Source organism: Microcebus murinus, chromosome 3, assembly GCF_040939455.1.
Source record: "Microcebus murinus isolate Inina chromosome 3, M.murinus_Inina_mat1.0, whole genome shotgun sequence".
In the NCBI taxonomy this organism is placed as follows: Eukaryota; Metazoa; Chordata; class Mammalia; order Primates; family Cheirogaleidae; genus Microcebus; species Microcebus murinus.
The window spans coordinates 78,522,104-78,539,639 of record NC_134106.1 but is presented as its reverse complement, the minus strand read 5'-3'; the positions used below and the strand labels follow the sequence as shown (position 1 = coordinate 78,539,639).

At 41.5% G+C, this 17,536-nt stretch overlaps 1 protein-coding gene across 1 annotated transcript in view; it reads left to right on the top strand.

Annotated features, from left to right (window-relative positions):
* AFF3 (ALF transcription elongation factor 3) overlaps window positions 1–17,536 on the top strand; it is a 539,111-nt gene that overhangs the window by 510,506 nt on the left and 11,069 nt on the right. The window contains exons 18-21 of the mRNA XM_012787032.3: window positions 525–646; window positions 9,802–9,865; window positions 12,333–12,469; window positions 17,129–17,200. Of these exons, the coding sequence (XP_012642486.2) occupies window positions 525–646; window positions 9,802–9,865; window positions 12,333–12,469; window positions 17,129–17,200 (395 nt within the window). The remainder of the gene's footprint in view (window positions 1–524; window positions 647–9,801; window positions 9,866–12,332; window positions 12,470–17,128; window positions 17,201–17,536) is intronic.

The window sequence follows — 17,536 nt, the reverse complement described above, 5'->3', positions numbered from 1 at the left end:
CAGGCAATTTCTTTCTATTTTTAGTAGAGACGGGGTCTCACTCTTGCTCAGGCTGGTCTCAAACTCCTCAGCTCAAACGATCCTCCCCTCTCGGCCTCCCAGAGTGCTAGGATTACAGGCATGAGCCACCATGCTCAGCCAGCCATCTGTGTCTTAACAAGCCCTCCACAGGATTCCGCTGCACGCGCAGTCTGGCCAGCCACTGGTATATCGGACTGGGAAAGTGGGGCCTGAACCCTTAACCCCTGGGCCTCCCCCACAGCAGCTCTTGGAGCTTTGGTCAAGTCACGTAGCCTCAGCAAACCTCAGATTCCAGATCTGCAGAGTAGGCATACTAAGACTTCCTTTCGATCCCTCAGCTCAAGCCCTAGAATACATGTATTTCTTTATTAAAACAAAGCCACCACCAATTCAAACACACAACACAAAGATATCGTACAGAACAAAAGGTATTCTGCGTAATGGGTTGCTCGTTCAGCTACGTGGCCTGTTTCTCAAAGACTCGTGTGTCGTTTGTCGTTTAGAAAGCAGCTCATAACTCCGAAAACGTTCCCCTCCACAAGCCACGGCCACAGACAGAGCCGTGGTCTCCAGGCTCCAACGGCCACAGGGACTGCAAGAGGCAGAAGCTTGTCTTCGATGATATGTAAGTTCAGAACCTTTTCTAACCATGGTGAGAGGCGGAAGGGTCGCCTAATTGGCAGTGTGGCTATTCCTTCTCACAGGACTCGTTCAGTTAAACGTCCCTCTCAAAGGGAATTGACGCCTTAACTTTGAACACACCGCTGAGTGCCCGTGGGGTTTTTGGTCGGATAGAATAACCAGTGCTTACTAGAGTTGGCATTCGGGGTGTCAGAAAGCAAAAGCAAATAGCAGTAATGAGTCTTACATTTCTAAGCACCTGTATTGTGGGCTGTCGGCAGTTTTAGGCTGCCAGAAAGGGAAGCGTTTTCGTTTTTATAAATTGTATTAGGCAAAGAATAAGAGTGATTTACTCCCGAAAGCTTTTTTTCCTCCAAAATGTTACATTCTTTATAATGATATAAATGATTCTTATATAGGAAAAAAAAATATCCTGTCATCCTTCACCCAATTCTAGCACTGAAACTCCAGTATAACTTCCATTCCCAGCATCAATTTGAAATGGAGGAGAAACAAGAGAAGACGCTGAATAAAAATAACATCCTGACTGCTCTCGGGAGGGAGGCTGAAAATGAGAAATGATAAAATGATGCTGAAAATTATTTAGGCTCTCAGGGAAAAAATATATATATGTGTGTCAAGGACAAGCCTGCAAGGCAGAAGATAGGGTTTGAAGAGTTCAGCTTGAATCCTGTCTTCAACTTTTGCTGTCCGACAAGCATGGAATGTAAGTCTGTATGAGGCAGGAAACATTCAGTCCTGGGGTGGAGCCGCTGCAAAAGTGGGAGCTCCTGCCCTTGATGGCTGACGGTGCAACTGAGGACACAGACTGCAAACCACGGACCCTGCTGAGAGTCACAGAATGAAATGGTTCTAAATCTCTCCCAAAAAATGATAACAGTGACAGATGCTGTAGCTCCTCCAGGGGGGCTCTCCTAAGATCCAGTTAGAGAACATCTCCTCAGGGACATGGTCTGGAGAACGGAAAGCGCTGTGCAGGAAAGATTACTATCCAGCCTCATCCTCCTCCGTCCCCTTCTCCATCCCTGACCTTCACCCAGAGTGTAGACATGGTCCATTTATTCACCTCTGTAGACTAACGAAAGTACTAAGTTGTAGTCTTGTCATGTTACTTGAACTTCAGCAAGCTAATTAGAACACAGAATTTGGGGGTTGAAAGCTAAATCCACATCTTTCGTTTATTTTGTTTAATAAACACAATCCAAGATCACTGGGTTTAGGAACGTTTACGGGCGGCCCATGAAGATGTGTTGTGTGTTTTTCTCCTCTTCCCGTGGCTGCAGCTGTGCCCAGCCCTACCCTCACTTTGCGCCTGCCCCCCCTCCCCACTCCCCTTCCCTTCACTGTCTCCACTGCCCTTGCTGAGCAACCAGAGAGGTGATAATTAATCCCGGGGGAATGAGGGGAGTATGTAATGGGAGTGCAATCAGTTGGCCAACTATGTTGATAATTAGGGTTCGGTGGTATAAATTGTTCATGTGAACTTTAATCATTTGTAAAAACAGGAGATTAGAATGATATATAAGGATAACATGGAAATTTGCATTTAGAAGTCCTAACCTAACAACATGATCAAGCAGAAGGAGTATTAGACACTGAGGTGCTCAAAACACCAAACACTTCCAGTAGATGATTTTAAGAGCATTTCATATGTAGATAGATAGATACAGATACAGATGTATAACAAACATACATGGAAAATTTAAATGCAAGGAATTTTCCAGTGTATTGGACCAGAAAGCTAAGTCAGGAATGGCAACAACCAAGTGATTGTACTCCGATCTTCAGGTCCTTGGACTATTTACAAGACGAAATGTTTCTCAATCTGCTAGAGCCAAGGCTAATATAATTTTGTCACTATCTGTATCAACCAAGAGGCTGTTATCATTTGTTCCTCCCATTAGCAATATGGATAATTTTTCTGGCTGACAGCTACAATAAAACTGTTTCTCCTTTTATGGATAGAGATATAATAGGATAAAAAAGCACTCTTCTGTACCATCATATGGAGAGATATATGTTGCATTCTGATTGCCATGTGTCCCAACTGATTTGAAATCCGTAACAGTAAAATAAACATGCAACTCAAATAGCTGCTCAGCCACTGAACTAAGAAAGTTGTGGAAAGATTCCTCAAACTTGAAAAGTAAAAATGGCATTGTCTCTACAGTAAAAATAAGCAACTCTTAAGATATCACTGGGCTATGATGTCACCTAAAATTGTGTAAAATGTCCCCAGGTTCAGTTGGTATGTGCTGAGCACTTACTTAAGTGCCAAGTACAGGGACGAGTGCTAAGATATAATGATTAATTAATTCTCAGTTCTTCAGAGGAGAGGGAAGCACAAGGGTGGCCTCCCCAGGAAGGTTTCCTGGGACCACTAAACTTCATTTTTCTTCCCCTCCTCCCCCTCCCTCTTCGTCCCCCCTCCTTGCTTTTTCCTTACTTCCTCCTCCTCCTCTATTCTGTGCCAGCTTCTCCACCAGCAACCTCATTGACAGAGGAGGATCTCAGCTCCTGTCACTTTCTTTGTCACTTACCTTCTCTAAGGGTGTCAACAGCAGTGAAATGACCAAAGAGAGGCCAACGGTGGAATAAAAGAGAGGACTAGATAATTAGCACCAGAGTAATTTACAGTTGATGGAAATCCAGTTATACTGATCCAAAAAGTAACAGATGCCACACTGTCATTTAATTTTTAAAGCCGCATCATGTAGCTTTTTTAAAAAAGTAAACTCATCTTTTTGTATTATAAATACTTGCTAATGGTTGAATAAACATGCAATTCAGACAACAGCTGAATCCAGTGGGCTCTCAATAACAAGTGGTGAATGAACCCAGCTGAATTATAAATAACATTCCCAAGGGGAGTGCCTGCATTTTTTCCTTTCTTTTTCTGTGAATACAAGGAATCTACATGCACGTAAATGTAAATTCATGGGCTTTCAAGCCCTTTTTCCTATGTTACTTACCAATTAAACAGGCACCAGTTTGTGCCTTTGGGATACAGACAGAACTGAACAGAATAACACTTATTTTTAAAATGTGATCCAGGTCAGCATGTTCTTCGTAAGATGCAAGCTCAGACTGGTGACAGTGTGACTTCACCTCCTCCCCTGACATTTAGCAAATGCACGACATTCACTACTTGACAGCCACAGTATTAAAGTGACACTGGTGTGGTTACTGAACTTTCATTTAAAAAAAAAAAATCTGTAAGAATTTATGTCAATGAATGACAACACTTAATTCAACTTGAAGCCTAGAAACCAATCTTATTAGTGCAAAGCCACGAACTTGAAATTACTTGGTGTCATAATTAGTGACAAGGGAATTCTTGGCCAGGGAAAATGGAGAAGAGAACAACTGTGTCGTGGAGGCCTCGGCACAGAAGTCCCAAACGGAGCGTAGTGGTAAAATGCTTGGCTGCAGAATCGAGCTCTTTGTTGCCGCCAGCCGTATTGCTGTGTTGGGACGCCAGCAAACCCCGGTGCCAGAGCTGCCGGCTGCTCCCTGGAGGACGTGCTGTCTCTTGCCCATATTTCACGCGGAAGAGCCAGTCATGATCAGCCAAACCACCGAACGTCCCATCTGTCCCCACGGCGCCGATAACAGGAGCCCAACTACCTAAACCTCCCAACGCTGAGGAAAGACTCCCTTGGCCGTGGAGTCGCTGAAGGCCGCGGCAAATGAAACATGGCTGGGAGGAAGGAAGAGGGCCTTGACATTTGTAATGTAATTATGCACAGCAGTCTCATAGCTAAAAGGATTTTAATTTCATAGAGGAGGGGAAGATTCCCGTAGGTAAAGCGTTGGGTATCTGGCAGTGTGATTTAGGCAGAGGATACCAGGTGCACCCCCCTGGGGGACTGCAGTGGGCATTGTTCTTCTGAGGGACCCCCAGTCACTTCAAAGTGGGCCCCCACCTTTGCCTTTTCCTGATAAACCATTAGAAAGCCTGTCTTGCTTTTCCATATGGAATTTTTCCCATTATGAAATCCCTGTCTCCAGGCCAGGTGCTTGTTTTGTTCTGACCAAAACAAAAAGAGAGAAAGAGAAAGGAGTAGGGTTTTTTTGTTGTTGTTTTTTGTTTTGTTTTTTTTTTTGGGGGGGGGGGGATGGTCAAGGACATTCAGATCTCCCAGATTGAAATCTCCAATCATTTTTAGGGTTTTGTAAAATTATTTCATTTTAAATGTCATGCCCAGAGAAGAACAACCATCGCATTGGTCATTTTCCATTTCAACAGAAAGTTCCTTTTGATCAAATGACAAGAACCTGCCTTGCTTAGCCGGCATGTCCCATAAAGCACACACAGCTTTCCGCGTGTGGCCAAGGGGGAAGCGACCGTGTGTGGGAGCGTATAGCCAGCAAGAAACACAATGAATGGCGGCTGGTACTTCTGGAAAGCCAGGCTCCAGGGACTCTGGTCCCAGCCAGCATCAAGGTTGTGCACATAAAAGCTGTATTTGAGTCTAAATGCAGTCTACCTGCTTCCGTGGGGAAGTGCCCGCAAAGCCAGCACTAGCTTCCCAGAGTCCCTGCCTCTGAAGTGCCCCCATCCGTAGTGATCACTTACTCTGCATATTAAAAATAATTCCTTAATTTCCTAAGCTTTTCCCTTTTGGAGAAAGTACCTCAAAGCTTGGGACACAGTGACACCTCTGGGGCTTATGGAATGACAAGCTGACATATCGGATAGCAGATGATGAATTCATTTGGTATGCAGTTGCCTGTTTGTCTGATTTGGATTTCGAATTCCCTAAGAAAATCATCCAATTTCTGCTGTGCCGAGGAACCTGTTTGTTCAAACACATTGAGCTCTCATCCCTGCCAGTTTTCACAAAACAGGCTGGCTCTGTGGAGGGGCAGCATTTCACAGAGGTAGGAATTACAGAAAGAAGTCTGCCAGCCTCTCTGTGGGAGACCATTCAACTCTATCTCAGCCACAAAGGAGAACAAAAAGCAAGGTTGCTTTAATATTCCTGTGCCAGAAGAAATATTGGGGTCGCTCAAGCCCTGTTACTGCTCAGAACCAAGGCCATGTGTTTGTAGGTGAGGGTGGTGGGAGGATGAGGAGAAGAAAAGAAAACACTTTATTTGGATCAAGTGCTCAGATTGCTTTTGTTGCAGAGAGCTCTTACAACGAAGATGCATGCGGCTAAGCTCTGGTTTTTAGATCACTCAAGCCCCCTTTCTGAAGAGCCCAAGATACACCATTTAATGTTTAATTGACCTTTTATTAGGTTTGCTCATCTATCATCATAAAATACCATCAGTGTGAGAAGCAAACAATGTGAAGGATTTTATTGCATAAATGAAAAACAAAAATTCTAGGTTTTCCATGTAAAAAAGAAAATAGAAGATCAGATGAAAAACCTATTTGAACATTGAGATAATTAGATTTTCCTTTTAGTTCCTTTGCTATATCGTATTCTGTAACTGCCACAGTGGTGACAGCAATTTTACTTTTCCTACTGACTTGTATAATGCTGTCAGAAGGGATGCCTTTGTGATAGCATGCACTCACGGCGATGCTGGACGCTCTGGGTGACGTCCCGTCCCGTAGGTCCCGTTGGCTTTATAATGATCTGATCTGGAAGCCTGCCACTGGAAATCACCTGAAAGGAGAAAATGGGCCAATCCTCAGGCAATCTTCAGTGACTCATTATAGTGAGCCCTCCATTATATGCAAAGATGAGAATTCTAACAAATGTGTTCATAAATGGCCTCCAGATGGTACCTTTTCTATGAGCATCTTGGGTTACTATTGTAGCTGCTGTGATATAGTCAGAATTAGGTGTGTTACTTATCCGCATGCACTATGGTGAGAGTTTGTGACTCAACCTCCATATCAGGTTGAGAAAAATATGTGTGCACGCTGCCGATAAAAACAGTATTGATTAAAGAACCCATGTAAGGAATTATGAGCCACTGCCATCTGTAAGGGTCACCCAGAAACCTGGTGAAAACTAAGATGCCACAGCTTATTACCAAAGGAATCCTTTAACGAAAACAAGATGCATTTGAAATGATGATCTGTTCGTGACAAGGTCTACAAAACAGGGCAAGGAAACAACGACCAAACTTATATACCAGAGTGTGGAGCAGATAATGATGTGGAGAATTTCCGGTTGCCATGGAGACCCTCTCTGGCTCATTGGCTGCGAGGCTGTACCCCATCAGAAGGCACCACTGTTTTCTAAGCTCAAAATGAATTCAGTACTATTCAAGAGGGACTTGTTTACCTCCTACCATGTGTCTAAAACTACGGAGTGAGGAAGATCAAAAAGGTCTACAGCATCAGTCCCTGCTGGAACTGTAGCAGCCACCAAGTTGCACACATGCAATAACTGTAGCCTGGTACAGCTCAGATGGTAACTGAATACACAGAAATGTTGTGTAAACAGGAAGCTCTGTGTGAGATCAGGAAGGACAGAGATGAGCATAGACCAAAGCTACCTGGAAGGTGTTACGGTGGTAGAACTTGAGGGGTGGTGACACTGGGCTCATCATGGGCCCAGTGAATGAGCAGAGGGGAGAATACTCCAGCTGGGGCAAAGGATGAGCAGAGCTTCTAAGGCAGGGATGGCATGTTACCAAGACATTGTGGAAACCACCCCTGACTTTGGTCCAGGGCCTTGGTGAATAAGTGATAAGGTTAAGAGGGTTAAGCGAGACTATTAGGGACCTGAACTGAAATTTGGTCACATAGAACCTAGAGATTGATTTTGGGTTTGTGAGCTGGATGACGACATGGTGAAAGACATGTTTTACAAACATTGCTCAAAGGGTAGTGCTCAGGACGGATTGGAGGGAGTCAGACTAAAGGCCAAGGAACCAAAGAGGTAAGGAGAGCCCTGGCTTGGGTGATAGACATGGTCATTGGGAAAAATGAGAAATGTTTACGAAGAAGCATTCATAGCATTTGGTAACAAGGGAGACGTGGATCAAGACAGCCGAATTCTCCTCTAGAATAAATAGGCTCCGGGGCCTATCTGAAGCCCAGGCTTGTCAGATCTGAGCTTGCACTTGAGGTGAGGTCTGGTCTCCCTTGTTAGGGTATGAAATAAAAGGACGAACGAAAAATAATGAAGAGGACTTTAGGGCAGTGAAACTACTCTGTGTAACATTATAATTATAATTGCGGATACATTTCATTATTCATTTGTCCAAACCCACAGAATGTCCAGCACCAAGAGCCAGTCCTAACGTAAACTGTGGACTTGGGGTGGTAATGGTGTGTCCATATAGGTTCTTTGATGGTAACAGATGCACCGCTGTGGTTCAGGATATTGACAGTGATGGAGGCTGGGGTTGGGGTGGTGGAGGAAATGGGAACTCTCTATACTTTCTGTTCAACATTGCCATGAACCTAAAACTGCTCTAAAAAAGTTTATTAAATCAAACAAGCAACAACAACACAAATAATGTAAATTGCCAGAGTTGGAATCAAAGACCAAATAGACAGTCAATATGTGAACAAAGAAGGAAAACCATTCTTAAAGGCAACTGAAAAGCTGTTGCAATGGAGGATATTTGGGCATGTAGGATATGAACTAGAGAAAGCAGAGCTGGTCCCACTAACTGCAGAGCAGGTTTAAAAAAAAAAAAGAAGGGAGGGAGGGAGAAGAAAGGAAGGAAAGAAAGGAAGAAAGGAAAGAAAAAAGAAAAGCAAGGAGAGCCAGGAGGAGCAGGTCTTTCCCATGAAGGAGATCTCAGGCTTCACCCCCCAGTGGTAGAGCCATCCAGATGAATGGAAGGTTCTGGCCCTGAGGGGAGAGAAGACTAGTGAAGAGTGGAAGAGCCAGAGGCTGGAGTTTCACTCTGCACACTAAGGAAATCCCAGAGCTGTGTTCCTTGTTTCTTCGTTGGAGGAGTTAAAGAGTCCAGAATGTCATGGCAGTATTAACAATATTTTATAAAGAACTAAGAGACAGAAAACCAGGTCCTTTTCTAACAGCAGTGATTTTTTTTTACCTGAAACTAATTATTTGCTGTGAGTCTGGTTGGTTTGTTTATATGCCTGATTGATTAAACCACAATGTCATTGTCATGATATGCATTGTTTTCCTAAGCATTTTGACCTCTTTGGAGAAAGGAATGCTCTGACTATCTAATATTAGAGTAAGGTAAAAGGTCCATTAGAATCTGAAATAAGGCAGTTCAAAATAAGCATGTCGCAATAGGTTAAACAGTGCATGATTAATATCACTGCTTGCGTTGTAGCTCCCATTCAGGGAGTCCTGGTATATATCTGATATTTATGAATAGGTCAAGTTTATTGATTACATAAAGTTTGTGTTGATGGTACCTAGAGGATGTAGAATTTAAAAAAATCTATCAGACTAAGCACTTAAAGGTACTGTCTGAGGAGTAGCTTAGTCTAACTTGGAGTCATTATGCACACTCAGATCAGTCTCTGGATGAATTACCTTCCTCTCCTGGCAGTCAGTAGTGGCCAGGGTTATTGCTTTAATAATGCACATGTCTGCTGTTAATGTTTACCAGCTAGCTAATCAAAACTCTGGAGAATACATGCCATGTTTGCATTGTTACAAAGTAGACATCATTTCACAGTTAACTTCATTACAACTAGAATGTAATCATACGTTACCTTTTTTCATTTTTCACTTTGAGGCTTTAAAATAATTTAGCATATATATACACAACACTAGGTACTACTTAAGCATATAAATGACACTTATTTTCATAAGGCTATATAAATATACTCACCCATACATATCCATACAATTATTATGAGGTATATTTACAATCTTTACATTAAAAAGGGATTGTTTTATGTAGATGTTATATAAAATGAGATTTTTTTTACTTGTTTTCTTAACCATACAGTAAAAAATATGATTCACAAATTAGGCACTAGGGGACTATGTTAAAACCACCATAAATGAAGATACCAGCATATGTTGAGTGTGTTAAGAATTACTAACTTAAGAGAAAAATAATCGTGGTATTTTACATATAGGTAGTCATTTGGCAAGGTGAAAAAATACTTAATTCCACATTAAGCAGAGTTTTTAAATTGGGCTTTAAGTTTGAGTGAAAGGAAAGAATGTTTTCAGAAGATCATGCACTTAAAAAACAATGACACTTAGTATCATTCTCTCCTTGTAGGCCTCGCAGTGCAGATTATTTTATGCAAGAAGCTAAACGAATGAAGCATAAAGCAGATGCAATGGTAAGACCCTTTTCTTTCCAGATATATTCTTCCAAATTATGTTTGTATTGCAGCTTCATCATTGGGGCAATATAGCTAGGGTAATTATAAAATCTATTACAGGGATGGCTGGGTCTGTTAAATGGAGAAATGTTTATATAATCAAGTGTTCATAGCCCAATAAATTATGACTTCAACCAATAATGTCTGACTGGGAGAAAGGCCTGGATAAATGAATATTTCAATTTAGTCCTAAGGTTTGAATAGTAACTAGAGCCAGTGGAGTCAGTGGGTGGTAATATTTTTTTCCTTTAAAAAAAAATCTAGATTTCCATTTTTCTCTCTTGTTAGACTAGCCAACCCTTGGCTTGGTTCCAGGATCAAATCCCTTTCCAAAAACACTTGTGTTCTTCACGTGTATCTGCCAAAATGAATGCTTCTTCTGAAACCATACAACACAGAAACTATTATCTGCACATAAGACTCTAAAGTCATCATGATTTGATGTTTTCAAAGAATAACTTTTCTTACTTGGATAATCTCCCATTGTGGAAAGCTTGAAGCTCTCAGGCAAGAAATAGAAAACTTCTGGGTTTTTTTTCTACAAGAGATCATATCGTTTTTCCATCTTAAGGTCTCCTCTAAAGGGACCCCTTCCTACCCAGTAATTCCAGTTCTCTTCCCCTCCAGTGTTCATAACTGAGATGAGTCAGGTGCTGGAAATGGATAAGGCATTTCAAATGACTTTCATAATATTGAAGATATTTAAACCGTAACAGTACCCTTCTTCCAGTGCTACTGATGGTGTTCACTAGACATTTATTCATATGAAGACCACTGCCTGGGAACACTGGGGCAGGGGGAATAACTCCCTGAGTATCAGAAAACAGAGAAGAGCAGTGGAAGGTATAGTTCTTGTCCACACAATCCCACATCTGATGGGGGGATTCTGGTCATCTGAAGAAGCTGATGCATGACCACTATTGAAGAAGAGTATCAAAGTTTTAAGCAGAATGATATTTTCTGCCTGAATCCATCACCTAAGGTCTACGGCCTTCTTCATTCATTGTCATCTTGCCCAACCCTACCTTTCCTGCTGACCATTTCCCAGATCCTCTGCCCCTGCCAGGCCGGACTCCCACTAGCCTCTAAGCACACGTCAGAGCTTCTGCACCTGCAGAGCTTCACATTCACACCCTCGGCATCCTCCCTACATCTGGTAAAATCTGTGATTCCTTCCTGGTATCATTTTCAGGTCCCCTCCCTGCAGCCTTCTCAGCCTCTGTGGCCCCATCACTTGCTCCCTTCCCACCGACTCATTTGCACCGGGCTCCTTGCTTTGTCTTGTGTTGGTTCATCACAGACTGGCTTGCACTGTGAACCATCTCATAGGTCCACATTTTCTCTCTCCAAATGTATTAAATGTTCCTGGAAGGAGCTTTTATTTGTCAAGTGCACATATCACAGAATTGGATGCTTTAGGAAATACTTAACTGAATAAAATGACTTCCTTTATCTCAAAGTGTTGCCAAGAAATACTGCTTTATAGCCTGTTAAGTTTATAAGAAGCTTAAAAATTTGATTTGCTAATGAATTTTGTTCTACATTTCTGTTTTCTAAGATATCATTACTAATGAAGTTTTTTGTTTTTGTTTTTTCAGTGGCAAGGCTTAGAATAGTATTTAGAATATGTGTATTATTCTATGTTTTGATTGATGAGTGAGTCACTTGAAAATTGGGGAGATTTTTGCCATCCAAAGTTGGAATATGCAACTTTCTAGAGAGAGTAGAATTGTGTGGGACTCAATATGTAAATTTAGATTTCTGAGAATTTAAGAATATAAAGCTGATTTGTGGTTATCCTAACTGATGTGGAGAAAGATTAACAGAAATTCAGACAACTGGAGATAATTCCAAAAAAATCATTTTTATTATTAATTTTCAACTTTGTGTTCCATTTTGGGAAGGCTGAAATAGCACCTTGGTTTTTATTTCCTCTCTTCTCCTCACTCTCACTTTTAAGTGAGGTCCTAACTATTAGTGAAAAAAACTATTGAGAAGAGGAAGGCATGGAGGTATAAATGTCACCAATAATGTAAAAAATAATAACTATGACCTAGAGCCATCCAACTTTGATGGATGTTTAGCATAGCATGGAAGGACAAAGAATCAAGTTGCCAAACCATTAGGGGTTAGAAAGAAGGAAACAGAAATTAGAGCTGCCATGAAGTTCTGAGTAATGTGGATTGGCAGTTGTCACATGGGTTTGGTACCATTCTGTATGTAGGCATTTACTCACTTACTCCAAACCAGTAGCAATTTGAGAAAATAACTAGAGAAGGAAGTATCTGATTTCTTTGTTCTCCCAGCTTCATTCACAGGACTTTGGAAGTCAAAAGTTGGCTTTCTCAAATAGGATATGAACTATGTGGCAATGCCACTTAAAAAACTGTGGTTAAGAAAGTCACTTATTAATTCTGTTGATCAGGTGGAAAAGTTTGGAAAGGCTTTGAACTATGCAGAAGCAGCCTTGTCATTCATTGAGTGTGGAAATGCGATGGAACAAGGCCCCATGGAATCCAAATCTCCTTATATGATGTATTCAGAAACAGTAGAACTCATCAGGTGAGCACTGCGTCTTCTTGCTGGGAGGTGAGGGGAGGTGAGGAGCATGTGTAAGTATTCAACACAGAGGAAAGAATGTCAGCCTGCACCGTCATCCTCCAAAAATAAGAGCATAAGATTTCACGAGGCGCTTTGGCACCCTCTGCCTCCTCCGCTGTGTGTGCGAGTGAAGCCGGGCAGTGCCTGTAACCCTGGATTGCTGAGGGAAGAGGCTGAGTCTGAGACATGCCTGCTTCCTCCAGTTAGGAAGTGGCAGATTTGGAGCTCATTTCACCTCATAAGATAAGTATAATCTAAACCTTTAACTCCATCCGTAAACGATTCAGGAGTAACTGATGAAAGAAAAGAAGATTGGGTTCAGGGGGATCTTATGGAAGGAGAAGTTATCCTGTAGTGCACCATCCAGGGGGTGCTCCTGCAGCTCCGGGCCACAGCCTGGACATGGGCACTGTCCCCCAGTCTGAGCCGAGACGTGTGGCATGAGCAGATGTGTAGGGTCTCTGACAGGGACACCTCTAGGTGTTTAGTGGGAGACCCTGGAGTTCCACAGTGGAGACCTGGAAAGGCACATTCATTAACATCTCTTCAATGAACAATTAAGGAAATTTCATCCATTAACCCTACTGCAAACCTTCATCATATGGTTTTATGTTTTTTGCCAGTTTAACTGCTTGGGATAATGTCTAATACCCATTATATGAAATAATTCTTCCTCAAACTAATTGTAAATGGCTTTTCTGATTCTGAGACTCTATGCAACCCTAAGGTTAGTTTTTTTGGGTTTTTTTGTTTGTTTTTTTTACCGTATACTGACATTCCACATGGAAGATTTCTAATCTTCTTAGGATATAGTTGTTTTGGTCTACACTGGCTCAGAGATGCCCCTTGGTATTTTACACTACTCTCCTTCAGTAAATAGTGTCCAGCCTTGGAAACTGCCATCCTGACATCAGAGAACACATCACCTACAAAAAGCATCTCTTGAGAATATTTTGAAAGTCAACACTACCTAGTCATTTTTCTTATTAAAATATTTCTACTAACCAATGTATTGGCGATTCCTTTATACTCTCTTCTTATATGGGCTAGTACTTTCAAGAGTGAAGAAAAGAGAACAATAGAGTAAAAAACTGTTAAAATTAGTCTAACAGATCCTAGATCCTCTCATGCTCCTTTCTCAGAACAGCCTCAGATGCCCACAGCAGCAGGGAAGAAAGTGGGTGCAACTAGGCGGAAACAAAGCAGTAATATATATAATACTCTGAAATGTGAGTGCCTTGCGCATAGGGAGTTTTTTGTTTTTTATCTGATTTGTCCATTGATGTATCCCTAGTCCCTAGAATAGTTCTTCCTGGCATACAGTATGTGCTCAATAGATATGTGAGGAATGAATGAATAAGTAGGCACAGGGCCTGCAGGGAACTGGAATATCATGACCTGCTTAAAGTCATTCACATTTTTAAACTGAAATGAATAAGTCCAAACAATAAGAAAAGCTGGATGCCAGTCAGATGCATCTGGGGGTACTGGGGTGTCACACCCACTGTGCCCACTCATGCAAGTAACTTTGCACAGTGGAGAACACAATCCATCTTCTAGATAGTTCAGAATGAAGAGAATCCCTTAAACTACCCAGAAAATAAAAAGAGGTGGGGATTTTTTAACCTAAGTTAGAAAACATCAGCAATTAATTTGCTACATAAATCTGCACATTGCCCACCTAGCCTGACATCACTCTCTCCCACTGAGAGACACTGGGGGGCCAGGAGCACTGGCACTGGGGATCTTGCCACCATAGGGCATAGCCCAGATGTGCTCTGTGTCCTCACAGGCAGGAGAATGCCTTTCTGCATCAGGGGACCCCACAGGGCCAAGGTCAGTGGAGCACTGCCACCCAGGGGCCCAGCCTGGAGAGCCTCTCCTCTCACCCTCCACCTTGCCCCAGGTAGCACCGTCAGGGACCAGTTGGAGCCCTAGTGCCACCAGATCAACCAAGCAGACCAAAAGACTGTCAGGAAGGCTCTGAAAATTAAATTATACTTGGAACCACAGCCCCAGAAGTAGTCTAGGACTTGCTTGGTAAACCCAGAGAGGGTGACTGCTTGCTAAAAGAAAGGACTTAACCACTTCAGGACCGTGCTCACCAGCCGCAAAACCTTGCCCACAGCCGGCACTCATAGTCCGCACGATAGTTTGTGCTGTGCATTGACGACGAATCTGTTTTGCTCTTGTGTGATGAGGAAAGCTTTAAAGCACTGAGAGCTTGTTTTACTTTACAGGCAGCTTTACTTGTAATGTAAATATCAGAAGAGGTAACATATACATATATGTTTTCATTACATTATTTTTAAATGTTCACAATTTTATTTTGATAAATGAAAAATTAGGAAAGTCATATCACGGCTGTCGGCTAAAGTCGCTGTGCGCGTTCATCGGTGGCTGTCGACTACAGTCAACGCTGGTCCCAAAGTGGTTAAGTAGGAACCACAGTCCCCTAATATAACAGTTGAAATGTCCAGGATATGCCAGGAGCTCAATTGTCATACCAGGAACCAAGAAAATCACAACTGGAATGAAAAAAAGATGATCAACTGACACCAATACCAAAACAATTAAGACGTTGGAATTATATGACAAGGATTTTAAAGCAGCCATCATAAAAATACTTCAGTAAATAATTACAATTGTCTTGCAACAAACAAAAAAATAGAAAATCTTGTCAAAAAAATAGAAATTTTATATATATATATATATATATATATATATATATATATACACCAAATGGGAATTATGGAACTGAAAGATATGATAATAGAACAAAAAAAATGGACTCAGTAGTACAGCAGAGATGACAGAGAATAGAATCAATGAATTTGAAGACAGAAAATATAATGTACCCAATCTGAGTAACAGTGAGGAAATAAACTGAAAAAACTATAAGAAGAGCCTTGAGTACAATAGACGATCCAACATTTGTATCGTTGGAATCCCAGAAGGAGTGAGAAAAGAGTGGAACTGAGAGAGTATCTAAAGAAGTAATGTCTGAAATTTGCCAAATTCAGCAAAAAACATAAACCTATAGGTTCAAGCTGAGAAAAACCAAAATAGGATAAACTCAAGGAAATGCACACCAAGACAAATTATAATTACATTTCTGAACACAAGAGGGAAAAAGTCCTGGCAGCAGACTTCTCATCAGAAACCAGGGAGGCCAGGCAGAGTTGCCTGACATTTTCCAGGTGAGAGAGAGAGAGAGAGGTGTCAAGCCGTGATTTCTAGACTCAGTGAAACCACTCTTCAGGAATGAAGAAATAAAAATATTCTCAGACTAAGGAAAATGAAAAGTATTTGTCTCTAACAGACCCACCCTTAAAGATTGGCTAAAGGAAGTTCCTCAGACAGAAAGGAAATGACAAAAGAAGGAATTTGGGGGCATCAGGAAGGAAGAAAAAACAGACATATAAATATATAGAATAAACTATTCTCATGAGTTTATTAGTAAGTCATAGTTGATGATTGGAACAAAAATTACACCACCATCTGATACTTGAGACAATGCTATCTAAAAATGGAGACGACAAGGCACTTAAATTGAAGTAAGGCTTCCACACTTCACTCCAAGTGGGAAAATATTGATACCAATAAATTGTGCCAAGTCCTATATGTGTATTGTAATACCCAGAGCAACCACTGTGAAAACTATGCAAAGAGATACACTCAAAAACCCTATCAATCTGCATGTTGCAGAGGTAGTATAATGATTAATGGTATCATTTCTTGAGCAATTTATAAGGAACCACCAGCTGTGCCAAGAGCTTTGCAAATACTATCTTGGTTAACTCTTACAAGGATGCTATGTGATTGGCAGTCTTATTTTTTAAATAAGGAAATGGAGGCTTAAAGGTGTTAATACATTTGTCTAAGCTCTCACAACTAGTAAGTGGCTGAACTGGGATTTGAACCTAGGACTCTCTGACCATTATACATACTGCCTGAGTGCTCTCTAAGAGTCTGCCTATGTAATTTCATATGCTATAGGGAGAAAGCCATGGCCACAGTCCCCCTGGTTTAGAGAAATAAATGGAATTAAGTGCAGTCCATAAAATCCGCTAGTTTCTCCTAATACATGTCTGTGGGAGCAAATATAGATTTAAAATGTGCCCAGGATACATACACTGCTGTCAAAGTAAGAGTTATATAACAAAGAATAAGGGATAAGACTAAGCATTCATCTGAGCATCAGGGATGAAAATTCCTCTGGAGTGAGCCCAGAGGATTGAACTTTGCCTCCTTCTGTCTGCCACTCAGCCATAAATCAAAATTTGGGGGAAATGGACATGTTACCATAGACATGAATAGTTCTTGAGCAGGTATCACTCCCGACAATCTGTAACATTTGAACTTGTATTGTTAAAGAGCAGAAAGTAGCAAGGCAGTCATAAAAGTCATTTTGGTCTAGTCTTCACAGTAATGTAATGCTTGGGGGAAATGGAGCAGCATCAGCTGGCTTTTAAGGAAGAATTATCAGCAAGCACTGTGAAAAACTAAGGAGTGGGCAGAGATAACAACCATCAAAGAAAAGGTTCTGTTGTTAATCAGAAAACATTTTTTTAAATTTCTTTATTTTTTTCTCTTTTTTATTTTTTATTTTTTTTTTAGGTATGCTATGAGACTAAAAACCCACTCAGGCCCCAATGCTACACCGGAGGATAAACAACTGGCTGCGTTATGGTGAGTGCATCATCTCAACTTAGTATGGTATCCCCAGCTAAGTGATGTGTGTCACCACCGGCAAACCAGGTGCTGAAAGGCATCATGTTTTCCTAGCGCCTTCTAACTTACAAAGCCCAAAGCAGCTCTAATGACCAGGGAGAGGCCAGGGGGTGGGGAACCCGCCTCCTCAAGGCCACATGTGGCCCTCCAGATCCCCGAGTGCAGCCCCTGAACCGAATCCAGACTTCACAGAACAAATCCCTTTATTCAAAAGATTTGTTTTTTAATCCCTTTATTAAAAGGATTTGCTCTGCAAAGTTTGGATTCAGTCAAAAGGCTGCACTCAAGGATCCA